General features: G+C 39.5%; 1 protein-coding gene across 1 annotated transcript in view; it reads right to left on the bottom strand.

Annotated features, from left to right (window-relative positions):
* Window positions 1-638: 638 nt before the first annotated feature.
* KIAA0319 (KIAA0319 ortholog) overlaps window positions 639-27616 on the bottom strand; it is a 45334-nt gene continuing 18356 nt past the window's right edge. Inside the window, exons 4-20 of the mRNA XM_062569903.1 lie at window positions 25355-25459; window positions 24597-24694; window positions 24121-24208; window positions 23479-23571; window positions 22591-22723; window positions 20511-20739; window positions 18169-18292; window positions 16847-16979; window positions 15467-15615; window positions 13393-13544; window positions 12105-12243; window positions 10523-10682; window positions 9063-9205; window positions 7573-7695; window positions 6024-6114; window positions 3776-3867; window positions 639-2910 (exon numbers count right to left, since the gene is read on the bottom strand). Of these exons, the coding sequence (XP_062425887.1) occupies window positions 2732-2910; window positions 3776-3867; window positions 6024-6114; window positions 7573-7695; window positions 9063-9205; window positions 10523-10682; window positions 12105-12243; window positions 13393-13544; window positions 15467-15615; window positions 16847-16979; window positions 18169-18292; window positions 20511-20739; window positions 22591-22723; window positions 23479-23571; window positions 24121-24208; window positions 24597-24694; window positions 25355-25459 (2231 nt within the window). The 3' untranslated portion in view covers window positions 639-2731. The remainder of the gene's footprint in view (window positions 2911-3775; window positions 3868-6023; window positions 6115-7572; window positions 7696-9062; window positions 9206-10522; window positions 10683-12104; window positions 12244-13392; window positions 13545-15466; window positions 15616-16846; window positions 16980-18168; window positions 18293-20510; window positions 20740-22590; window positions 22724-23478; window positions 23572-24120; window positions 24209-24596; window positions 24695-25354; window positions 25460-27616) is intronic.

The raw sequence follows: 27616 nt of genomic DNA, 5'->3' as shown, positions 1-27616 counted from the left end.
ACTGATTGGAAGATCTGAGCCCACAACGTGTGTGAGCTGAGATGACACCAGGAATTCTGCAGCATCGAGAGCAGGTTTGAGAAAACTGAAGTTTTGTCTTACTAGACAATCACATTCTTTAGTTTGAAGAATGATGTTTGTGGTTTAATTCAAGTTCCTAGGCTTCAACATCAGGCTTTAAAAATGTGAAATAAAATCAATGCATGTAAGTGACCAACTTCACAAATCAAAGGATGCTGCTGACTGCACCGATACGTGCTACGACAAGTTCATAAAAGAAAGGCACTGCATACAGTATTCAACAGAAGCATTTATGGCAGTATGACTGATAGACAACTATAGTTGATTATATAATTTCTGTTCTTGAATGTGCACATTTCCAAGAGTGTATGTAACTCCTGTTAGAACATTCTGAGAACATATACAAAATAGATTAAGCCTAAAATTTGGATTAAAAAAAAAGAAGAGAAAAAAAAATCAGTCTATTTCGGGTGGGCCTTAACTTTCTTCAAGAATGCTTCAAAGTGAACTTTGCATTATTGTGCTAATACATCTACCGCAGATAGTGAAAGTGATCAAAAGTTGACCTGTTACTTTTATTGGCTGAGCTGAAATAAAAAAAATCAAGGGGGAGATAAAGTAGATTTCTTTCAATAAATATTCTAAAAATATCTACATACAGAGTTAAATTTTTTCTTCTAAGTAAAACAAATCATACCATCTACACCGCATCTTGCTAGAGGGCATGGGAAAACAAGGAGAACAATTGCTTTATCCCATGTTTAGCTCTTCACAGCCTCTGCCCACCACTATGGTTCCTGTAGCCAAACTCAGCTCTCCAGTAAAGCACAGCACTGGGCACAGGATAAACAGTGCAGCATTAACACACTTACGACAGCTGCTGGCTGCATTTGGGAATCAAAGGTGTGAAATCAGGGTGAATACAAACCATAAGCATGCCACATTGCTGTAGCTTCTGAGTACCAAATCCTTCCAACCTCGCTAGTTCTTCACATGTTTGCACAATTGCATTAACAAAGGAGAAGCACAAAAGCCACGATGTTCAATCCAACCACTTTTGTGGCTGCTTTCCGCAAAAGGGTAGGAAAAGCAACAAAATTCTCCATCGAACTATTCCCTGTGATGGCAGTTGGATATGCCCTCTCCCCCTCAACCCTTCTAATCACTCCTCACAATCTCTGCACAGATAGTATACTGCTCTAACCTTCTCCATTAATAGGTTCTCTCTCTCTCTTTTTTTTTTTTTTTCTCTGAAATGGTCCCAAAGAGTTGTGTTTTCCCCACCAGAACACATCATTCTTCCAGCTCAGCCCATCCCTGCAACGTCAGGATGCTCAGAAAAGGCTGGCATAGTGGCCAGAAAGCACCACAGATATCCCTATAGGCAGTGAGGCCTACATACAACCTGCATCTTCAGTGTGGGATTTCAAGAACAGTTCTGGGGACATGGCTTTAGAGTCTAACGAGCCAGCCACAGAGAAGTTATCTAGATCGTGAGCAAGAGCAGCAATATCAGGACTCAAATACTCCTACCCTTTCTGAACACCTCAAGGGCGAACATCTTCTGGGCCAACATACCTACCTACTGAATAACTACAGAAGGAAAAAAGCAATCTAATGTTCAAGCTAGTACATTCTTCACTCCCAGTTCCCATGGTGGAGGAGACAAGTGTTGAACCTCCTGCTCCATATAGGGTGCTTTGCCACAATCATGTTACTTCGCAAAGACCTTGCACATTCTGCTTTAACTGAGAGCTAAGGCTGACAGATTTAAACTCATCTCAGCTGAGCCTAAGTCTTACAAAGTTCTGAGCTCCTTGAAAGCACTCTCTAAACAAAAGGCTATTTAAGATGCTCAAATCATTTCAGAAGGCACATCATGCTGATTCCTCCCTGCCCCTCTGCTGCAGGTTACTCGCTGGCCATGACAGACCCCAGAGTGAGCAGAAGCACCTTCATCATTACAGAAGCAACCTAAGGCTGGACTTCCCTGAAGACACTGAATTTCCTCTGCAAGCGCAGGGAACACTGCATCATGCAGGACACAGATGTATCATATTAGTTCACAGCTGATTAAGTGCAACTGCTAAATTGAAAACTTTCTTTAAAAAACAAAGACATTTCCATCTGATGAGTGCTACCCTACAACAGGAAGTCACAAGACGTACTCAGAGATAAATACAATACACTAAAAATGCTCCCTCTTTGTGCACCTGCCTTGAAAACTGAATGATGGAGTCTGTAGTCACACATTCCCTCTCTACAGATGTAAGGGAAATTATGTATATTGGCTTTAGCTGTTTCAGGTCAGCTTCATAATCACACTGCTCCTTTGAGAAAGGGATAGGAGCACAGGACACAATTTATATATCTCAAAGTCATTGTTGTTAGTAGCATAACAGTCCTGGCTAATCTTGTAGCAGTAACGCACTGTTTGAACACAGGAGAGAAGGCCTTCTGAAGTTTAGACAAACATTCAGTACTGAACATGCAAGAAATAAAATGTGCTTTTCCTTGTCCCTATAGTGGTGACAACAGGAGTTAGTTGTCCATCTAATCCTCTCTTTCCCTCCCTCCAGTGTGCTACAAATTTACCCTTTCATCTGCAATTAGTTAGTATTTTAGGAAGCTTTTGATTCCGGACAAAGCAGTGGACCAACTTTTTTGGATGTGTTGGACCAGCGTGCCCTGTGCTTTTACCCTCATTCAGTTATCTATCTTTGGAGCTGTAGTTGAAGGAAACTCCATTTCTGATGCATCCATTCATGAGAGTTTTGGGATTCTCCCTTTCAATCCTTTCTCTGCTGAAGATAGTGTCCTGATCACTGTCAAACTCTGATTCAGAGACCATCAGACTGGAGTTGTGTTCTGTACTTCTGTGTTTTATACCTGACAATAAACAAGCAAAACAAGGTCATTAGAAATACTTAATTTTATTTACAATTTAAACATTGACTGCTCTCTGTGACATGCAAAACATAGAAAATATCCTCAGCTGTCCAGCCACCACCCATATCAAAGACTGGCTTCATAGGTACCAATACTGTTAGCCGGATACTCTTCTAATCTCACTGCAGGCCGATCAGTTTATAGCTCTGAAATGTGAATATGTGTATTTAAATTAGGGACAATTAGAGGATTTCAGCACACAGCTAACCCCCTTCTAGTAGCTTGAATCTAGAAATTAATCTGTTCATACAACTATCTGACTCAAGTGACTGACAGCGAAAGGTCATAGTTTCTACAGAGGTGTTACTTCTTTCTTTTTAGGATAGCAGTTACTCAGGATGATTTTCTTCCACTGTATTCCAATATTTCCCCTGCTAAACTAATTGAAACTAAGATAAATCAACAAATGTATGAATAGAGAGTAGTGGCCCAGTCCACCGATGTTTAATAGGCCACTTATGAACCAGGGGGAATTGCTATGTACCAGTCAAAACAATAGCTCTAAATTTAAGGAGGTGTTTACACAGAGAAAGTCTGTGGGACAACTAGATGTTTTAAAATGAACAAAAAAGCAGTGGCTGAGCCCAGGACCTAAAGCAAGAAGTGGAGTAGATCACTCCCCATCATTTCACCATCTATGCTTGCCTCTATCTTCTCCATCCTTGTTGTCCTGCTTCTGGACTTCTCTAAACCATGGGTATCAATGTACCACTGTATGTAAACTTAGTGCATGAGCTCCCACTTAAAAAAAAAAAAAAAAAAATCACTACCTAAAATAATCCCAGTTGAAACAGACAGGTCTCACCATACTTAGGTTGTAGCTCCATTCTCTCCTGCTCATCTATGTTATCTAGAATGGTATATTTTGTTTTCTTTCTTATCTTTGTCCTCTTTCTGCTGAAAAGAAAATTATGACAAGGATATTTAGTTCTCATACACACATATAATGTGTCTTTCCTTTCTCTCTCTCCATACACCTAGCTACATACCCCATGTACAAAGGCAAAACCTCATTTTGCTTCCTCAACTTCTGCTCCAAAAGAGTTGTTCCATTTTATACCTGTTTAAAGCAGTAGCACAATCTGGATCAGACGATAATCTTTTTCCTTTTCCCCTCCCTTCCTCTCTGATACACAGAGAAGAAAGCAAGCACTATTGGCTTACTTTCCTAGGCCACAGGGCTCAGTATGTTCAGTTTCAACACACTAACTAGACACAAGCCAGACACATTCATTTGGTTCTAGATAAAATTTCTGTAAAAACTGGTTCAATACAGATTATTACTATTTTTTTTTTTAATAAAGAGATTATAATGGAACCTGACTGGTTATGTTCACAGGGAAGACCAATCAAAAACGGAGATTAGTTCCTCATACATATAGGGAGGCAAAGCCCTACTGGTCTGTCAGCAAAAAAACCTCATCTATTCTTTCCTCATTTAAATTCTTCCTCAGCATTCACTTCTATAATGTTATAAACACCATCATCTTCATGTTCAGTTTCAGCTGTTTGCAAAAATTACTTGACTGTTCATTTGTAGAGAAAAGAAAAGATCTGGAGCTAGGAGAACAGACAGAACTGTCGTATTGAATGAAGGGACAGAATAAAGAATTTCAGGGCAGAAAGAAGGACATTAAAGCATGCAACCAACAGGGCACCTCCCAGAACACACCATTACACCTCAGGCATTCTCCTGGCCCTCCTTTCCAAAGCTTCCCCCTTCTCTTCTTTCCCCCCATTTTTTTTTTTTTTTTTTTTTTTGAACATGCTCTTCTCCAAGGCAGGGACTGATTCTCTAGCAATGTCTAGAGAAGCACTTGCAGATCTCACAATTCAGACAGAGCTTTTATGTCTGAGAAGCACCTACAACTCAGCAAACATTACAGCAACAGCCAGTCACCTGGCTTCCCTTCTATACTCTTTTGGAAAACAGTTTTCATTTGGCAAGTCAACGAGGCCTTCAAGACTCCCAAACTCCAGCCAAATCTTGGACTGCCATTTTTTTTTTTTTTTTTTTTTTTTTTTTTGTAACTTTCACAAAGCAAAGGGCATTCTGTCCTACGGATCATTTCCCTCCCTTCCTTTATTTTTTCTTTTTTTCTTTCTCTTTTCCCCACCATGCATCTGAATCAACTGGCCCTCCACAATTTGGCACAAGCTATGTGAGGCAAAGCCACAGAAGCAGCTGAACTCTATAAACAGTTCCTTTCTCATCAAATCCCATCCCATACTGATATGGAGTACTTTTCCTTTTAAACATTTCTACCAACACCACTGTTCCTTCACTTTTAAAAAAAGAAAGTACCAACTCCTGTGCATTTTGTACACTATCTTCTACACACTGTAAAGACACTCTGCACAAAGTTAAAAATCCAGAAAATTTTTGACAGCATTTCATTTTTGCTGACGGCTGAACAAGCTCTTTGCTGAGCTTTTTAAGCAGCAGTAAAACACTTGTTCCAGTGACAGAACTTGCAGAGGCTTGTCATTTGAAAGAGGATTGCAAGGAAAGGTAACTAGATGGGGGATGGAGAGGGCAGGGACAAGACAGACGGTAGCAGGTAAATCTGTTTGGAAGCAAGAAGTTTGTGGGACAGAGATTGTTGGTATGCTCCTTGCCTGCCAGCTGGATGCAGCCCACGTGTCCACCTTTACTGTCCAAGAAAAGCACCAGGTCAGGGCCAGCTCCCTCCCCACGGCCTAGAAATCTCCTACTTCAGTGACCTTCAGGGCAAATCTCTTTTCTCTTAGCATGGGGGATCTGGAGGACTCAACAGGAGATCATGAAGATCTGCAGGACACACTCAGCATTTCAACATAAATTATCTAGTAAGATGAAGGATATACTTCAGCAGTGGCTTTTACTTTTGAAATGTGAAAGAGCACACAGAGCCACAGATGGCTATCACTTTTTTCAAAAGTGTATCTACACAAAAATACCTACATAAGGCTCCTCAAGTGTCTGAAAAGAGTCAAGTGTTTTAGTACTAAGACTGGACTAAAATGTGCTGTTCTTACAGTTCTTTTTAATGAGGTGTATGCAAATCACATACCTTTTGCAGCAGCAGATGCAGAACCAGGCAAGCCCTATTGTGACCACAATCAAAATAAAAGCAGACACAGTCACATAGAGTATGCTCCATTCTGAAAAAAGAAACACACTGCTTTGTACAGCATCATCAATACAATGACTTTTAATGCAGCTGTACTAAGATAACTGATCTAGGGGAAAGACGAGTGTCAACAGGAACTCAGGAGAATTCAGCACCTTCATATTCTCACAAGAATCCCTGAATATTTTAAACTTCAGATCAGAGCTTTCTAAGATCAGATACACACAAGTGGCAAAGAAACTTTTCTCCCATCTCTATGACTATTGCTACCCCAAGAGAGATGAAGTCTACATGAGATCTGTAAGTCAAGAGGGCTCAGAGAATGTTGGCTGAAGTAAACATACTTGTATCCTCTGTCTGGCACTTTACGGGCACTCTGTGAGAGCAGCTGATTAGTGACAGATCATTTTCTTGATTTACAAGTGAAAGCATGTAAATACAAACAGGGGACTGATTAAGTGAGATGCAATAATGCAATCACTTTTAGGGTGCTGTTATTTACAACAGGCGATGCATGTGCGTACACACTGTGTACAACAGAACAGGGCTGCAGGAGGCTGCAGCCTCAGGCTCAGACTGCCCTGTCCATTTTATTTAGTAGGTGATCTTTGCTCAATAACATACAAACATATGGCCCACTGTCACTTAGTGGCTTGTAGCAAATTGTACCCTGCTTCTTATCAATTTCTACACAATTACTTGAAGACTAGTGCATTGCTTGGTAAAGTGTCTCCAACTCTGCATGGTACTAAACGTTCAGCTTAATTTTGGCTTAAGTAGAAAACCACCTCAGTTATGCTAAAGCTATTAAATATTTGAAATAGAGAGTCCGATACAATGCCAAGTTGGCTTAACTGATTTAGTAAGTGTGCTAAACAGCAGAATACAGACATCACTGAACTGGGGAAGCCAAATTGCATCTCCCAGATGTGACAGCCACTCTGAAAGAAATGGTGGGTGATTAAGCTAAGAAGCTGAGGTTTTAAAGTTGCCTGTATTGGTTAGCCCAGACCATGGGTGTTTTGTTTCCTTAGGTCAGACTATATTCCTAGCATTGACATATCAAACACCCACTCGGAGAATACAAGATGTCGCTTATTCTTCAGCTCTAGTAAAATCAGATGACTGCTACTCAAAAGCTTTGTAATGCACACATCATCAAACCACCCTTCCATCTGGCCTCAAGCTGTCTCATGATCTCTCCCATGACAGTCAACATTTTTAATCTTCCTCCCCTCAAAGAGTAATAGATTTTTTTAAAAATAAACCTTTAAAATATTTAAAATTTTAAAATAAGGGCTATTTTAAAGACTTTAAAATTTCAAGATGTTATTCAGCTTTTCTATAGAAAGATGTTGCTAATCTTCTCTACTAATCTTCTCTCTGCATCCACCTCCTAAGTATTCCCATTCTAATAAGAAGTAATTGACAGACTCGCAAAAAGATGAAAGGCTCTTGGAATACATCTCACAACAGCTTCCAAACTCACCACAATTGCTCTCTCCATCATTTAGGTAACGGTGAATGACATTTTCCATCCATAGCTGGTAGCAAATGCAACGCTTTGTTATGGGGTCACAGTGTCCATGCCCAGAACATTTTAAAAGACAGGCTAAGAACAAAACAAACACAGGTCAGTCATGTAAATGGACAACTTGCCAAGCAACCTCCTATGGTGGGACCACATTGGTGACAGAGCATCTAGTTTAACACCTTCCAATTTTTTTAATCCTCTTTTCCTTTGCAGTTAGTTTTTAAAGTGATCTACAGTTCAACACACTCCTGGCTGTGAAGAGAGAGATGAAAATATCTTATACAACATACAACAATACTGAACTTGTATGTAAATTAAGAACAGCTTATTTCAACTGCAAGTAAAGATGAATGGAAGCTGTGGAATTCAGGCCTGCACATTTCTTTATAAGGTATTTGTAAGAACTTCTAAAGTACCTGAGAACTGAGGATTATGAATATTCTCAGGTTCTATCATGATAAGCATCACATCAATAATTAAAATTGTTATATTCGGTATTTCAAAACCGAATTACAGCATGTAAGGCCAAAGCATTTACATTCTCTAAACAATGGTAACAGTACCTGTTGCTAGATCGATGTGTTTTTTTAGAATAAAACAAAAATGTATTCCTCTAAAACTTAGGGTAATAGGTTTACTATATCAAGAAAAACAGTGAAGCAGATTTTGAGAATTAAGCACATTTACAATAAAGCAGTCATCTTCAACAGAATCTGCTACAGAAGATTGATGACTATTTTAGTGCTAGAGCTTATTTACTCTGTTTGCATTTGGATCATCATCTCCTGATTTTAAATGATGATGGGGTCATATCTAATATCTGAGTATCATAGAGTGTTCATATTATTAGCGCAGTTTTATGTAAGGCTAGTCTTAGGAGTTCAAACATCCTTGTTAAAAAAACAACAACAAATACTCATTATAAAGAAACTCTAGGGGCCTTTCTACACCGGAAATAACCTCATTAAAGGACTAGGTTATAACACAATGACAGTGTGACTAGTTTGATTGCACAGATTAAAAACAAATCATATTACAAGCCTATTATCAGACACTAGAGCCTTGAAGGAACCAGGGCCATGAAACCATTTCTATACTCTTGCAATAAGAAGTTTTGTGCATCTTCCAATATAAGACCATAGCATGATTAGGGTATCTTTCTCCTTGTTCCCCAGGACAGAAAGCTTCCTCCTGATGCAGAACAGATAAGCTATCATCTGTAAGAGCAGGCAAAAGCACATCTTTTAAAAGAATACAAGCAACTGGCATCAGTTCATCGCAAATGAATACACATTTTAATTACTATCCTCAGTGCCATCTTTCAGAAAGATGAATCCAAGCCTAGACACTGGATGGCAAATAGAAGGTCTCCACAGGCTTTTTTCTCTGTTGCTGTGTTAATCCCTGCAAGGTTCGAAGAGGAGGGAGCACTATTCAAAACATACCAGCCGTGTCAACACGCAGAACTTTAAAAAGCAGAAAGTCAGCCTTCTCTTTCAAAAGCTGTACGTGCAGAGTCCGAGAGACGTCGGACGCCTTGATCACCTTGGAAGGATGCCCATTCTGCACGTAGAAAACCACCGCCGTGCTGCAGAGAGAATAGCAAAGGTCAGGGCCACTGTCAAGGATCGGTTTCACCAGGCATTCATTCTACAGCCTTTGCTTTGTTTGTTTCTGGAAAGCAAATGTTACCATTGCTACAGATAGGGAGCTTATACCTGAATCAGTCAAATCTATGGAAATGCCACAGCTACTGTACCTCAACCTAAACCAGGAGCATCAGCAGTTCTCTGGTTCCTCAGAAGGAAAGCGAAGAGGGCAGGAAGCACAAGCACACATGCAATGCTTCCTTTCCCCACAAACATCCAGGATCCGGCACAAAGCACTCTGAAGCAGTAGGAATAAGCTTTGAAAACTGAGTTCAAGAGGGGGAAAGCTCAGAGAGAACTTCATGTGGTAGGGTTTTTCAGAGTTTTTGTTTGGTTGGTTTTTACATTGGGTGGTGTTGATCTCATCCTGTGTTAGATGCTTGAGGGAACATCTTTTAGATGAAAAACAGTAATTGGAAGCTGTGATTAAAAATATCAGAGCTATGAACACTAGACTTTATAAATTACTTATTTTTGAATTTCAGAAGGTGCCTGGAGAGCTGAATAGACATCAAAATAGTTTTTTTAAATTAGCAACAAGTTAACAAGAAGTAATTTAAAGATAACTCATGTCAACAGGTTCCATCAATCATGCCAAAAGTCCCTCCGGCTGCATACAGCCTTCTACTGCAAGTCTGTCACTTAGGTATATCCACTTTACAAAAAAGGATTCTTGTCACCAGCTACCTAATGGATTCAACCCCCAGTGCTAACTGGGGGAAAATATAATATATGAATATATATATATACTATATTTTCCCCCAGTTAGCACTGGGGGTTGAATATATATATATATATATATATATATATATATATGAATTATATATACAAATATATATATATAAAAAATGTACTTGGAATATAGAAACCTTAGGGAGGAAGAAGAGCAAAATGAGAATGGGACAAGTTTGGTCAGATACTGCTGGAACCTTATTTTCAAATATAATAGCCTTTCTCATAGTGAAACAAGTATCTGTCTTGCTCCACCTGGCATTTTCTTCGGAGGAAAAAAAAGAGTATATATACAGTGGATTTTTTCTTTTTAAATAAAAAGCTTCAGCTCCATGTTCCAGAGCGTCAGAGAACTTACTTCAGTTTTCTACCACTGCAGAAGAAATTCACCTATTATAGCATATACTTCAGAGAGCTGTAACAATTTTTGTAATGTTTTCCACACGATTTTGCAACTAATTATGAGCTGTGGAAGAGTAAAGGAGAAGCACAAATCTTCCTGTCACAGCAGGGTATCTTTGTACCTTATATCTGAGTAGGCTTGTATCTTCTGAACTTTGATATCTGAATCCAAAACATTCAGCAGTACAGCCAGCTGTCTCACCAGGGTGTCCTTCTGCTGTTCACTCAGCTGTCCCACTCCAACTTGCAGAATCAGCTCCACCAGACCACTTCTTTTGGGATCTGACAGAAGAAGAACATGCTATGCTTTCAGAGCCTGGCAAATTGTTCAGTACTGACGGAAGACAATACGCAGTATTCAAAGCATTTACTAAAATTATGTTTTCCTGCACAGAACCTGTAACTCTCATAATCAAACCCTTCTGTGCTCCTAGAAAAATAAGTGCTCAGCCAGTATTCTCACAAGCCTGGTGGGTCCTAAAAACTGGTTTGCTTTCTAAACAGTGGGAAAAAAAAATCTGTGTGTACTTCAGGCCATTATCAGATGTTTACACTTAAGGGCAACGTTAGTTCTCTCAAATGTTGCCACCTTAAGGTCATAGTACTAGGCGAGTCCAATTCTTCTCTGCTAGTGATCTGTTATTGGCCGCCAACCAGGGGAAGAGATGCAAAGATGGACCCACCTTGTAGTATGCAACTGTATGAATGAGTCCAAATGAGGATGGACAGTTTGAGAAATATCAGATATGTTTACCTTTAAGAAAAGAAGGAGTCTCTTAAATAATACTTGCACTTCTAGAGTAGTTTGTAAACAAAACAAGCTTTGCAGATACGCAATGAGAGCCTGATCCAATTACCCTGATTACATTCAAAAAGAAAGTGAGGAGCAGAAACAAAAATATTACCCAGGAATCAGATAAACAAGAAATCTATACAGAGCCATGATTTCCAAGTCAAGTTTCCTGAAACCTCAACTTGTGTTTCTATCACACAGCCATTTATCCCACACTTAAAAACAGTATATATGAACAATATTAAACAATGAAAAGCCAAATTAAAAAAAGAAAGTCATTTGGGTTGGTTCTTCATAACGAAAGAATGAAACAGACTTGAAAACACACTTTAAACAATCAAACATCAATCAAATCAACACCAAACTTATGCTCAACTAGAGCATCACAACCAGAAAGCATAACTGAAAGGAAAAAAAAAAAAAGAAAAAAAAGCTACTCTCATTATATCATTAGATGGTAAAGAGACCAAAAGAAATCCTAGTCAAGTCCAGAGTGGATCAGTAAAAGTTGGGGAAAATTAATCAGGTCTCTGTTGAAGCCTTTGCAATGTGAGCTTCCACCTCTTTCCACAGGCCAACCTGATTAGCAGCCAGAAAAAAGAAACAGATAGCAACAAGGAATGAAGAAAACAACTAATGAAAATATTAACTAGGAAGCACGACTTTCATGTATCTATACACTTCCAGTAATGAAACATTTTTAACTAGTGGGAGAGAAGAATCCCAGCACAGCTGGTTCTACATGCTCAGGCCTATCAAGAATAACGACATGAAGGTAGGAAGAGATAGACCTGTTTGGTTTTCTGTTTTAACCTGACAGAATCTTGTCAACATTAAAATAAATAAGTAAATTAAAAGAAGAACGAAGATGAGGTATTTGCAATTTGTAGATGACCTTTTAATTGTCATACCAGGCCGCACTTCAACAGTAGCGGTGTCAATATCTGAATCTCCTTTGGCATCCGTCACTTTCAAGTGGAAAGTATAGATTCCTTCCACCAGATTGGTGAGTTGCAGTACTGCCTCATGGTCTGAACCATGTATCACATCCTGCAAAAACAAGGCATCAGGATAGTTACATCCTTAGATAAAACTGCAGATGTCATGTCAGGTATCTGCCATGACTTCTTGTTTTGGCTTTTGGGATCAATGTGAATAATGGCATTCTTGAATAAATCCCTACTCACAGATTATAACAGAACAATGCAAATTTAGAAATGGGAGTTAATGAAGATGTCTGCACAGTGTAGATGCTTTCCATAAAAAAAGCTTCAGACAAAACAGCTGACATATATAAATACACATCTGTGTGAAAAATCTGAGACATAGTTATGTTTTTATTTCTCCTTTTTTACTCCAGTATCCTGGGTTTTGCTTTCTTACATCCTAAATTATTTCCCTTCTTTGGAGTTGACTTCCAACTGTCATCTTTGCCAGCTATCATTAAGCTAAGCCTCTTTAGTCCTTTTCTTATTCTCACATAAATTGTTTCTAGAAGCCCTGTTATTATTTTGCTCTTTTTCCTCTCTCAGTTCTTGCCAACTTGCTGCCACGTTTCTGACTGTGAACAGCATTCAGCAACACTGAGGAGATGGGCACGGTTATCACGGTGTTAGTAACTGACAAAAACTTCAGTTTCCACTGGGGTAATCCAGCAGTCTGCTCACACTCAGAGAGTAGACTCACCACTGCCCTAATAGCCCAGGCTACTCCCTGGTCTGTGAGGCAAGATATCTATTTATCTAGCACCAAATGCAATTTTTATCATCATAACACACTGCAAGTGCTGCCTTATCTGGTACCAGATGTTATTCCTCAGTCTTTACGAGCATGTCTTGCTTTGTCAGGACCTTCCTCCTTTGGGGTACCTGAATTTCAGACAATATTCTCTCAAACACATTAGCTTGTCACTTTGCCAATTACATTTTGAAGGCTACATCTTTAATTCTTCTACTTCAAGTCTTTCCCAACAAAGACCAGACTGCTGCAGTCCTCCTGACTAAATGTATTGTGTAGTTTTACTTAAAGCACCACAAGCCCCTTGAACAAAAATATTAGGGAAACCTGGGGAGACAAACCAGAACCAAACACCAAGTCTCATAGCACCTCATGAGTCATACCTGTTGGCCCTGCTGCAGTTAAGCTACATGTATGAAAAAAGCTGAATTTGACTCCAGTTATAGCCTTCAAGAAACTCACCCCAGCTGCTGGGCTCTGACCATCCCGAATCCACAAATATGACACAATCCCCTGGTCATCAGCAGACCTGGAGCCATCCAAGGTAACAGAGTTATTGGGAAGCACCAGAACATGCTTCCCACCAGCATGTGCCTGGGGTGGACTGTTGTTTTCTAGACATAAAAATAGTGGAGAAGGGTTTGCTTTCAAAACGTGCGAGATGTGACATGCCATCATTGATACACTCGCACAGTTTGTCCACATTATAATCTCTACCTGACAATTACAGACTGTAACACAAGAATCTCATATCAAAAGGTACAAGGAAATTATGTGTAGGTATAGCAAATTTGGCTATAGTCTGACAAAAGTAGAACTGTACCATGTGAAGAATATCAGTAAAAGGTATCATTCAGAAAGACCTTGTACAAAAAGCATTGTAGAGTGCTCTATTTACAGTCTTACAGTAATTTATGGACCAGATTTTCTCAGTTAAGCTAAAAGATTTTCTGCTTGCCTTACAAACATTGCCTGGGACAAGACCACAACACTGGGCTCTTCTCTTCTTGAGAATCATCATTCACTAGCTAACAGAAACTTGTGTAAGGTCTTAAATTTTCATAATGCCTTTATTTCTGTCAAGTGTACTAAGGAAATTAGGAATAAATATAGTCCCCAAATGCTTTTGCTCACTACTAGCAGTGAAATTATAGTATGCATTAGAATGGCCAATAAATGCCAAAGAAACACAAAAAAAAAATTCAAGAAACCTGTGTGCCAGGATCTGACATTATCACTGACTTCTGTTTAGAAAGTAAGTAGAAAGGCAGAGGTCCAGGAAGCTGTGATGCTGAACGAAATACCTCACTGGTCTGGATGTTAAGAAGGACATAAATTATTCTATAAATTATTCCATTTTGGACAAGTCTCCAATGTGCTGTATTGGCTGCAGCTCTCATGCTCCAGAAGAGAACAGACCTCTCAAAGCGCCAAGTGATCCCCTTGTCTCTTCCCAATAAACCAGCTGATTAAAGTTGACTAATGGAGCACTGAGTATTTTAAATACTTAGCCTGTATATGCACTGTGGCTATATCCTACAGCACAAATGAAGCCATGAGAGACACCTGGGCAGATTGTTGTCAGGTGTTTCTGACCAGACAGGTAACAAACTGAATAGTTCAGTTAATGATACACACATGGAAAATTAAATCCAGCTTCCTCACTGAGATGCACTCACCCTGCAGTTTTACTCTGCAGAAATAACGCTGCATTTTTTCAAGAAAGTTAGCAGCTAGGATTCTGGAGCAGCGCTAGTATTATCTCATAAATGGTACAGCAACCATATTTACAGAGCCAGAGTACATTGCTCCCCTCAAAAGACAAGATATAAAACAAAAGGCCAAACAAGATGTGAAATGGATTAGCCTTTCCTCTTCCTTAAAAAAAAGGCACAGGCCCACGGAGATTGCTAGAAACATGTTCTAAGGAACAAAATGGGGCACGGGATGGTTGGATTATCATCATCTGCAAACTTCAGAGTGCAATCTAGGTCAAAAGCTATGAAATCTCTATCAAAAGTCACTCCTGACAGTGCCTCTTGCATGACCAGCATTGTCACTCTACAGCATCTTCTACAGCATGCATGAAAAACAAAACTGTTTCCTTGTATCAAACTCAAGTAACATTAAAACTTGTACGTATTAAGTTTCTAAGTGGAAACTGGTATATTGTGAGCCCTCATTTCTTGGATATTGCTTCATTGCTCAAAGCTTCATTTTGAGAATAAAATAAAATGAAAACATATCTTATTAATGAAGGAATCATACCGTAGTCAAAACAATACTTTAGAGCACTTTATTGCAGCTAATACTGGATATAATTAACTTGCAAAACAAACCTGCCATAAGTAATCCTATCACTGCCACTCATAATACTTCTTTATTACAAAGCAGCAATAATAACTCTTGAATATCCTTGAAACATGACAACAAATATTTTTTTCCATTTCTGTTCTAGTTTTCTTTGCATTTGGTCAGTGACTAAGTTAACTTGCCAGTTGCCTAGCATATGCTAAGTAGCAGCAACCAGGCTTACCTTCCTTCACAGTAATAGAGAGCACAGATGCACTGCTTAATCCCTGTTGATCTTTTACTGTCAGCCTGAAGCGATAGGTACCAACCTGAAGACCAGTTACAGTTGCTATTGCTTGGTCACCATTTTCCATCCGTACAAAGCTTGGCCCACTGAAACAAAATGTATCAGGAAAAATAATCATGGACAGTCAGCCAAATTCTTCCCTCAGCAGCATCACTCACACCATTTGCCTTTATGGATATCATGGTTCTATCTCTGCTATAAGCACTGATAGTAACAGAATTATCAAAGATACAAGTTTAGTCCACAGAATTCAGAATTCCATATTTTTCAAGGGTAGTTAAGACATTCAAAGATTCCAGCATCACATATCCAATTACTAAAAGAGCAGAAAATGCTCCCCACAAAGACTTCCACATCTCTGCTGTACTATTTCTCTGGAACATACAAACTCTGTAGCTCCAAGAGCCGCTCACAACATATACAGGGTGCCTGCAAACTTCTTCCTGTACCATTGTATCCTGTACATGATAGCTGCATGGGTTAATATCCTGTTCTTTCATTAAGGATCAGTTAATTTTGCATGTAAACATACAAGTTTTTAAAAGTATGTTCATTCATCTTTTGTTGGAACTTTAGGTCATCAACTATTTCAATTTAAAAATAGTCCAGTTTACAATATTATTGACACTTAGGCTAAATGGATTATGAATTTACTTTATTATTCAACAAATAAAAGTGACTGAGAAAGTCAGGTTCTAAGCACTGTTGGGAGAAGTTTGTGCATTACAGGAGAGTACTCAAGCCTGTTATTTACTTTTCTGGTGTCAGACATGCAAGTTCCTGTCATTTCCTCATACAGTATCTTCATCACAGTCTGCCTTGAGATGACACAGTGCAAAACCTAAGATGAGATCTCCTAAGCTTTCCAAATTGAATTTAGAATTCCCATCTCCCATCATTAGCTTGTCCTATGACATTTATAAGCCACTATTCTGAGACAGTACCCAGGAAGCATATTTCTTTCTCAGAATCTTTATAGATGGTAAGGAGGAGCAAAAGGAAAGCAGCAGACAGTAATCTCTCCTTGCTGACTGCATACAATGATACTACTCCATGAAACTCCCATTTGTAAGCATACGGAAAATTGCCAACATACAGTTCAAAGCAGAAGAAGGAGAATTTTCAGTCAGCATCTACTCTGTTTAAAATCTGCATACTGATTCTCTTTGCTCTCCACCCCTACCACCACCTGAGAAGGAGGAGACTCAACACAGTTTGCAAACAGTGCGCCAACCAACACAGTCACATCAAAGGCTCTGAAAGCTAAGCACTTTCATTTTGTTCCCTTTACCAAGACTAGCAAAATTCCTCTAATACCTGATATTTTCCCAATGATAGAAGACAATGCCTTGGTCATCTTGGCTTCTGCTTCCATCCAGGGTAGTACTTTCTACTGGAAAAGTCAATTCCTTGTCAGGACCAGCTACTGCTATTGGAGGACTGTTATTTTCTGTAAAAATAGTATTTAAAAGTCACATTTGGTAGCTGTCACTGGCAAGGACTGTCAGTCAGAGAAGATACTGCCAAACACAGAATGCTAGATTACAAGCCTAGTATATTGTCTTAAAGGTATAAATTAAAAGTACAGCATGCACAAACAAGAAAAAAAACCTACCAGTCAGCTCTGTAGAAAATCTGCAATAAACCAAAATTCAATAGCATTTTCATAGTCACAGCTGAAAACACAGTCAGACTCCAAGAGCTTAGCAGTATGCTCAGTGCATCATATCAAAATATTTTACAGTAAGAGCAATGGGAGACTCCTCTGGTTCCACCACTGCATCTCTTTCATAATCCCCCACATAAATATGGTTCTTGCCCCTAAAAGATGATACTGGTCCAGTTTTTTTGGCTACTTAAGGTCAGTGCAACAGTACTAAGTTAATGCCAATTTAGAGCCACTGGGGATTTAGTGCAGAAAGATGTATCATTTCCCCCAGAAAAAGTCAGCTATAAAAAGCTATGTAATGAGCAACAACAGGAAAAGACATTGCCCCATGGTGGAGTGGGAGATCTTCAAATGGACAAAACGGGTCACCTTAGACACAAGGTTCTGTAATAGGCAAACATATTACCAAAAAAATGGTGTGAAAAAAATCTGATGAGGCCTGAATAGAGTCTGCTCACCATTCAGCCCTCAAACCCAGACAACTGTGTGAAAGAAGCAGCCTTTGTAAACACCTTGCTTGACTTCTTTCCTAGAATGTGAAATGCATTTCTAGTGAGAATTCAAAACACAGAAGGATTCTTGAAGGTGAACTGCAGAGCAACAAGATGGAGCGAAGCACTGATTCACACACTGAACAGCTTTGCAAAACAGGCTTTGCAGGACATTAAATTCAGAGCAACTTTTCAGTTTGTAGAAGTACACTCAAACACATCTCTGTGCAGGATGCCTTAGATAATCAGGCCACTGGGAGCCTTCAGGATCAACATCTGGACTTTCTGCAATTTTGCCCTTGTTTCTACTGTTTGCTTTGAAAGAAAAAGGAGGTGGGAAAGTCCTTGATGCAGGGATACCAGATGTTCAGCCTGCCAGCTGAGCGGTGCAATGCAGCAAGGCCAGGCACTTGAGAACGGCACTAAGGAGTCAGGCTGGTCCACTCCTGCGGGAGCCAGACCTGCCTCAGTCAACTTACCGGGCTGCACTATCAGCGTGACCTCTGCTGTGGACCGCTGCCTTGCCGAGTCTGTGACAGTCAGCTGAAATGTATAATCTCCCTCCTGCATTGCAGATAACTGGAGATATGGAGTCCGCACTCCCTACGTGGCATTTAAAAAGAGAAAATGAGAGAGGATGAGATGAAAACAGAAATGCCTATTGCATACAAAAGGTCCTAGGGAGCAAATGTGGAAGAAAAATAGAATTTGTTTTAATTCATAATAAATACAGTCTTTGAGCACCGAGCAACTGAGCAGGCAGTTTGAGTACATTGTAGACAAAATGGAGTTTTAAAATTTGATGCACAGATAGATGTGATGTATCTAATATTGTGACTGTCAGCAATAACAGACAGAAATATTTTATTTACCGATACTAAACCTTAAATTACGTTGGTATAACTGATGCACTATTTCTGAACAACAGTAACTGTGAAACCCATGGGACATTCTCAATTAGCAAATTAAACATCGGTGAAAAAAAATATTACAGCTTATTCCCTTTCCTTAATGATGCTTTATTTTTCCTTTTTTAAACAGTATAACGTTTTATGATAAAAATTGTAAAATGCCAAGTTTGACACAAACACAAAACCAAGTTTGACTATTTATACTAGGCAAGTAGGTTTATGGGAAAAACATTAAACAGGAAAAAACTGTGGTGTTGAGTATAGTCTTTTGGCGATACCATTGTGAAGACAGTGTTTAAGATACACAATACTCTCATTCTTACTTCACTCAAAGTAACAGGAATCATGCTATCTGCTTCAGGGGGTACAAGAATTGATCCAAGAGGAGAAATGCTTTATAGGTATTTTCCCTACCACTCTTTTTGCACAATCCGTTGATATATAAGCTAACAAACAGACTCATTCAAGCCCAGCTATAGGTTCTTTTACTTAAAAAAAGTGGCGTACTTCAAACGAGCAGTAACATATCATGATACATTTAAATGTATCTTTTTTGGATAAAGATAATGAGAACTAAAGTACATGATTAACTAACTAGAGATACTCATTATATTGTAGTGTAATCATAGATTCTATGTAATACTCCAGATAACCTTATCTTCAGCTTTAGGGACGTGAAAAGGATTATTAACTCTTCGGAGAAAAAAAAATGCTCTTGCATCCCACCCCTCAAACACCCAATGAGTCCTTCACATATCTCATGCAGTCATCCCTTTCTTGCAGAAAAGTTGCTTTAAGCCTGAACAGCTCTCAAAAGTAGAACTTCAGATTGCAAGGTTGCTTTAGGAAAGTGCTTCAACTGATAAATGAATAGAAATAGGCTATCGCACTATAAACACTTTCATATTTTCATAATTGGCTCTACGGTATAGGTTTGCACCAGTTTAACTCAATTTCTGAACTGAGCTACTGGAGAGAGTCCAGCGTAGGGCTACGAGGATGATCAGAGGGCTGGAGCACCTGCCCTATGAGGAACGGCTGCCAGAGCTGGGCCTCTTCAGCCTGGGGAAGAGAAGACTGAGGGGGATCTGATCAATGTGTACAAGTACCTGAAGGGAGGGTGTCAAGGGGATGGGGCCAAACTCTTTTCAGTTGTCCCATGTGACAGGACAAGAGGCAATGGGCAGAAATTGAAGCACAGGAAGTTCTGCCTGACCATGAGGGGGAATTTCTTCACTGTGAGAGTGACAGAGCCCTGGCACAAGTTGCCCAGAGAGGTTGTGGAGTCTCCTTCTCTGGAGATCTTCAAGGCCCGCCTGGATGCAACCCTGTCTAACGTGCTCTAGGTGACCCTGCTTGAGCAAGGGATCTCCAGAGGTCTCTTCCAACCTTACCAATTCTATAGTTCTATGATCTACACAAAATGGTTTCTTCCCAGTTTTGAAGAAGTCTCTAAGCACTTGCATTTCAATACAGAAGAGCTCGTATTTCCTCCAAAAAGATGGCTTCTGAGCCATCCTCAACTACCTGCAGAGCTACAAGAATTTGTAACTTACTGAGTGTAAAAGAACACTGACAATTCTTACTGAACTAAGTTCTCAGAGACTTAAGAAAGGAAATGCTACAATAAAAATTAAGAGAATAAATTAGCCTTCATAGGAAACCAATGTTTTACTGAGTAAAAACAAAGGCACAAACAACAGCAGGAATCAGAAGTGGTCAGAAAGAACGACAAAACAATGAGAAGGAATTAAAGTAGTACCTAAAGTAAGAGCCAAACACATCAGAGGAACAAAAAAGAGTAACAGAACTTTTTCAGTGCTCTTAGCTGTTCCTCAGATATGCGTTTGCTCTCATTACAGGTAAAGATAATTGAGTTAATAACATTATACAATGAGAAACAGGCTTACTTGCATTGCTACAACTTTGCCTTTGCTTTTGGGACTGAGGGACCATTCATAGCTGACAATTTCATGATCATCACTGCTCTGGTTTCCATTCAGTGTGATGAAGTTCTGGGGCAAGGTGACTGCCTGATTTGGTCCTGCATTGGCAATAGGTGGATAATCCACTGGCTTGTTGACTGTCAGAGAGGCAACGGTGGAGTTGGTCGCTCCATCTGAATCGATTACTGTGAGTCTGCAGTAGGAAAAACAATACTGAAAAATCTGTTTGAATTTAGCACTTGGTCCAATCTAAGATGCACATTTCTCTAGCATTAGAGCAGAGAAAAGAAACACTGCTTAAAACCAAGCCACTGATCTATATCATACTAACTTCTGCTTCAGAAATACATACCCCTGAATTAAGGTAGGAAAGAAATTCAAAGAACATTGTTTTCAATCACAGCTTTCAACCATTAAGAAAAAGAAATTTAGCTATTCCAGAACCTGGATGAAACCTACCTCCTGAAGTCAGTGACAACTTCAGTTTCAATCAGAACCAGGATTTCACTGGAAATTCTTTAAAACGTTTACTCAGTAAAAAGCAGGGGACTTCATTCATCAGCTACAGTGGAACAATTGCTGGTACTATCTGCATCCAGAATTGCTCTGGATGTTCAGTAGCTCTCCTTGCCATAGCATACTCACAGTTCGCAACTTTTATTCCTTTGTGACATAATACTATTTATTATAATGAAGCTTAATATCAGTTCAGATTTTTTGAAGGTGATGTCAAATCACAAAACTAAAAAAAGCTCAGAGTTTAAATTCTATTACCTCTCAGAAACACAATGGCAAATTATCTTAAAGTGAAACTACTGCAGACATCTGAAAATGATGAAAGACTACCTTTCACTGTGTAGTAACAGACTACATTTTTACCTCACCTCTGTTGTGACTCCTGCATGCAGCTGAATACACAAAACGTGTAAGCTTTCTCTAGTTGGAAACAAAACTAGCATTCACCAATTCTGTTATTAGGGAAAGTATGCTTTTACAGTGGACATACAACTATGGAAGTCAGAAGCACTGGATTCCGTTTGCCAGTGGATTTCCTATAAGCTTCACCAGTTATTCTACTGTTCAGCTAGATCAGCCTCCCCCAAAATGTGCGTGGATATAAGCAATAACTTCTTAATTCCTTAGTGTTTGGAGTACACTTTAAGAGCATTGCTTCTAAGTGAGTTCTGTCCTTTTTAATACAGAAAAATTGCTCCTCTTATTTCTGTCATTGTACAATATGGAGTAATTCCAGTAAAGAACACAGAATAGAAGTTGGAGCTATGCAATTTTTTGTGAAGCTTATGCAAAGCATCACATAGATTTGCACTGGCCATCAACAGGCTGCAACACCCTGCTGATTCTATCTTTATACATAATGCATTGACTGGCAGGCTGTTACCCACTGGGGCAGTGCAAGTCTGTCTCTGTAAAAACCATGTTTTAATCCAAAAACTTCAGAAATGAATTTATTTGAATTAAAGTAGAATCACAAAAATTCCTTCTGCTGTCTGGATAAGATCCAGCTTCAGCAAGACATAACTGGAGGAAAACTGTAGCAAGGAAAAGGCTTTTATGATGAAGACAATGATTCTTGTAAAATCAGCACACCACAGTGCTTTGCAGGGATCAGTCTGCCAGCCTTGTTCCATCTGCTGCCAGCCTTCAGGGGATGACTTTCACATCTGACTGCACAGTCTCATCTTGGGACACTTGCCAACCTCTAGGCTGAAAATCTAAAAATGAAAATGCTCTCTTCCAGTTATTACTGTAGGAAATAGAAGGTGCTGGATTTCTAATGCCTCATTTTGCATAATCCTGTGGTGCAAAGCATCACTACACCAGTCTCAAAATCACTGCAAGCACTCTTGATAAAATTGCTGCCTATGGTTTTTCAACGTGCAAAATGAAGGGGAAGAGCATGTAGAAGAAAAATTAAATTATTTGTTTGAGGAGATAAACGTGAACACAAAGAGAGAGAAACAAGTTTCTAGTTGAAATCACAGAAATGCTTAAAAGCTCAAAAAGAAAGAATCTGTGCAGGTACCTGAAAGTGTAGTTTCCAGGAACCAGGTTACTCAAGTGCAAGACAGGTGTGTCAGCAGATGCCTTCTGTTCTCGCAAAGGACCCTTAATTTCCTCCCAGTGGTAACTCACTATTTTCATATCATCTACACTTTCTATATTCATTAAAGAAAAACATCAGTACATTGCAGCAATTGTTCGTATGAATACTAAAGAGTTTCATGCACTGATACCTAATTGGTTTTCTACAATTAATCTTTTAAAGCATATTCTCGTGCAAATTTGAGCAGGGTTCATGTACCATAGCTATTAAACCACAGATTCTGAGTTACATTTGGGATGATTTCTCAAAAAAAAAAGTCTATACACACACAGTCTCAGTCACCTTCCCTGTGTATCTGCCTCTTTACATATGAAAGCAGAACCCCAACACTTACTTGCTCTCCACAAACATGAAAGTGTAAGCCTTGGCTTAACTTCAAAATACAGAGCAAAACTCTCAGGAAACTTGATTCTACTCTGCAGCAGTAACAAACACATCATCTCATGCTACCCTACATGACAGGGAGGGCTCTGCACAGAGGCCTGCAACAGGGCAGGACAGAAAGAAGCTGTAAGATTAGCTACAGTTTGGATTTAGCAGCCTCTCAGTCCCAAAGTGGACAGCTGCACTTTTCCACTATAGTCTCAATACACATTTGAATGTGTAAAAGTCAAGCAATCAAGTTTACTGTAGGTAAAAAAAACAACAGAAACAACAACAACAAAAACTTAAAGTGCAGCTTATTCTAGAACCAGTTTCACTCAACCTCATACCTTACAAATATTCCATATATTAAAACCACAGGATATAACCTGCAACCATACATTAAAAACACAGGATATAACCAAAATATGGTCCAGTACATACGACTGCCATCAATGAAAGTAGAAGTTGTAGGCAAAGAAACTTCCTGCACTTTGGGTGAAGCAATGGCAACAGGTGGCTTGTTAACTCTGAGCGCTGCGAGAAAGACAGGACAAGAAAACAACATTTAGTGAAGACCCAGGCAAAGCTAGTTTGATAACTCTTCCGACCAATAGTCCCTGGTGATCTAAGCCTAGGATTGGCAGCTCTACAGAGTGTGCTGTCACTTTTGGACAAGGGAAAGAGAAGGCTGTTGACGAACAGTGCACGCTGACACAGCAGCCCTGTGCCGTGGCCGCTTCTAACCGGTATAATTTAGAGCAGACCTGCGCACTGCACATTGCAGCTCAGCACTTAATTGCTAATCTAGCCATACTGGTGAAGGGAAACATAAATGGTTGGACCATGCTATCTCAGGCTTCGCCTGAGGAGGATATAGGCTAGAGAGCATTCAAATACAGTGAGCTGGATCCCTAGCTACACTTTTTCAAAATCCATTTAGGACAGCAAGATATGAAGTACACCTCTGCATGATTGGGTACTAGATGTCCTTGACAGGCAGTAACTGACAGAGGGTTAGATAAGCATGTTGTATGACTACTTGTGCTGAAGAAATTAATTTCATCATTTTAGCAACTGATTTACCTGGTTTGACTGTGACATTTACAAAACCTTCTCCAAAGGCATTTTCACCAGAAACTGTCACTTTGAAGGCATAAAGTCCCACCGATAACTGAGAGACAAACAGAACAAATACAGTTACATGGCAAATTATAGAGAAGCAATGTTTATACAAACTGCCAATCATACTGTAAATAGAGAGAAACTTGGAAATCTGAAACCTAGAACTCCATTTATAAGCACATACACAGAGTGCACTGGTCTCTGCCTGGAGGTGCGAATTTCAAAGCAAACACTTTAAAAACTTGTATTTTCTCTTAGAAATTTATCAGCACACTCTGAGGAAGACATTTTAATCTAGCAAAGCCCTGTGAGACATGCAAGCAAACATGGCTCTGGGAGTCATCAGGACTGTTCAAATCAAGCTGCCCTTCACCACAGGTTACAAACTCCAATGAAAAGACTGCACAAACATGCGCCTGAGGTTACAGCTCACTTACATGAGAGAGCTTCAGGGTCTGGGTGTGCCTGCGCTCCATTTCACCACCATAGTCAGCAGGGTGACTGATTAAGCTCCACTCATAGCTGTAGGCTGTTTCTGGGAGCAAAACCACAGCATAGGAATAATCAAATCTTTGCCTTCAAGATAAGCCCAGGAAACAAAGAAATCAGATTCATCATCTGTCATGCAAAACACTATAATAAGGAATCATGACTGCTATTGTTTGAGCCTGCAGAATGAATCAGTACAAACTCAAGCCAAAGCTCTTACAATGTGCTGTAGCTCAATAATGCAGCAGAGATGGAACAGACTTTACAAGTAACCAACATCTTCACCAAAAACCACCTACACATGAAATGAATGCACTCTATGTAGCCACTTATGGCATATTTATTCTTTGCAGATGCAGCTTAGAAGCTGGTAAGTTTAAGGCAAATGTGTTCAGAATCTACTTCCCTGCCCACCCTAACAACAAGATGCTATAAACTGGGCCACACTGTCTTTTGGTAGAAACCACAGGCCTCCTATTGTGTGATCTGGCTAGTAAGTCTAGGCCCTGAAAATAAGAGACACTTCAAAATCTCTAAAATCTAAAGCAGAAAATGCTCTCTGCAGTTAGATCCATAAAAAAGTAGGAAAAGGAGAAAAGAGAGGTGGTTGTATCCTGAGGTACAGATGCTCACATAACTCAGGACTCATCTGCATTTACAGGTTGGTAGTGTGCATCTCCTTATGCACAAAGACCATTCAACTCACCTGTAGGTGGTGGTGGGACAACAAAGGCATTCAGTTCAACCTCATTTTTGGGGAGCATCATTTGCACATTATCTCCAGCAGACACGATAAGTTCTTTTACTGCATCTATGACAAAATAAGTACATCATATTTTAAAAGATGGGATGATAGAAATTTCTTAACTTCAAATATGATTTGTATTGGATTAAGTATTCACTGAAGAGCATTTGTCAAAGGGGAAAAAAAAACTCAATAAATAATCAAATAGTAATCTATTATATTCGGCACTATGGATTCTTCACCAACCTATTCCAGAGAATTGTTCTCCCTACCCAAAAGTGAAATGGGACATTACCTACTTCTGTTTTAGAAATAACAGTCTCCTGTATATCACAGGCATCATTTTGCTTTGCTTAAAGAAGAATTATATATTTTCTTAATAATTGGATGGAAATGTGGAAATCCAAAAATATGCAATTACTGAGGACATACAGGAGATCAGAATGATTACTTTAAGTTGGTACACAGCTGTCATCAAGTTCCACACTAACTAATCTCTTGTTTTCCTTGGATACCTAAAATCCTTGATTAAACAGAGCATTAAAGGCCGCACTTTGGTTACAGAGCACTGCTAGGGAGAAAAAGGCAAGAAAGCTACCCACACCTTCTTCAACATAATAGTGCGGTAGGACTGTGGTGCAGCCTGTGTTTGCAGGCCTGCTGGTATCCAATCACCTAGATGCAGGTAATTGCAATTCATCTTTTCTGCCAGAGCAGTCAGCGCTGTCATACCATTTGCCAGGACACTTTGCCTCTCTCCACAGGATGCCTCAGATCACACCTGTTCAGGCACTATTTCCAAACCGAAGTGGGTCTGTCATGCTCAGCAGTAAATTTCTAAATGTAATCTTGTGTCTTCTCAAGTTGTCATCAGCCAGACAACACTCAGCGATTCTGATAATGCAGTCCTACAAAGAGCTTCTAAAGGCTTTGCTTTTGGAAGCACTCCAAACAAAGCAAAAGCCCACAACACCACAACAACAAAACTTCATTAAATAAAATAACATAGTACATACTAAATCTCTAATATGCTTTCTCTCATCAAGCAGTACTATTTCTGTGTTTATATGGTGCTGTGGTAGGCACAGCTATGATACTATTCGTAGTGTCACTTTTTAAAAAATTCCACTAGATTAGCAAGGTGAAGTTGCTTTTTTGAAATTTGAGCTAAATTTCACATCCAATCTTTTTGGCATCCAGAAGCAACAGGATCTTGCTTGGAAAAGCTCTTTTCTCTTCTGAAAATTCCAAAGTCCACAAATCTAGGCACCAACAGAAACATACTACAGTACAACTTCAGGCAAGTTTCATGTAGCCCTATTTTCAAAAGGCTTTAAATGCCTTCCTGAACTACTAATGGTAGCTCACAGAATAAAGGCTCAAATGTAGTATCCACCAATTTCTAAACATCTAACCTGTAAACCTTGAATAGATGAGCACAGGGCTACCCAATAGTAGCACTTGACAGGTCTAAAAATGGATGAAGTAAAGAGGTCGTGCTGACAGCATGCTTTCTGTCACTGCTCCATGTGCAGCGGGTGTACCCAAACGCGTAGCAACCCTTGCACAAAGTAGTACTTATAGTGAGATACGTCATCACCTTCCCTGCAGCTTCTTCTTTCAAGTTCCTTTTGGAGTCCTCTTCAGCCTCCCCCTATGAAGGAGCTGCCCAGTCAATACTCACAATAATAGTGACCCATTGTTTTGGTGACTGTTGTAATGGTGACCACTGTCTCCTACTTGCTGCCTCCTGCCATTATGCTGACCCACAGGTTCTAGTTTGGCAGAGGAACATCCCAAACAAGACTAGCTCTACCGAGAAGCAAAGGACTTGCCTCTCCATATCACTCATTACTTTAGGAGTGCTGCAAAACATACATCTGTGCCTCCTCTTTCTTTTGGCCCTTCTGTATCTTTGCCAAAATGTACAGAGAGGGCAGAGTCTCAGCAGGAGAAAGGAGCTAGAATAACACATGCACACAGAAACTATGCAGCTACAGAGGACAGAGTAGTTAACGATGGTCTTTTCAAAATAAGAATTTTCTCTGCAGCTGAAAGTCTGATAATTCTCTTTGCAGCTTTGGAATTAGAATGAAAATTTTTTTTTTTTAGGATGTAGTGGCTATGTTCTCCCCTATTAAGCGCTGGGCTAGTACTTCTTCAGGTCCCACTTACGTTGTTGCGTGATGCCTGACAGCTATATTTAGAGGGAACCATGCTGAA

Source organism: Rhea pennata, chromosome 2, assembly GCF_028389875.1.
Source record: "Rhea pennata isolate bPtePen1 chromosome 2, bPtePen1.pri, whole genome shotgun sequence".
NCBI lineage: Eukaryota > Metazoa > Chordata > Aves > Rheiformes > Rheidae > Rhea > Rhea pennata.
Note: the sequence above shows the minus strand (reverse complement) of the source record. Positions and strands in the feature narration are given on the sequence as shown.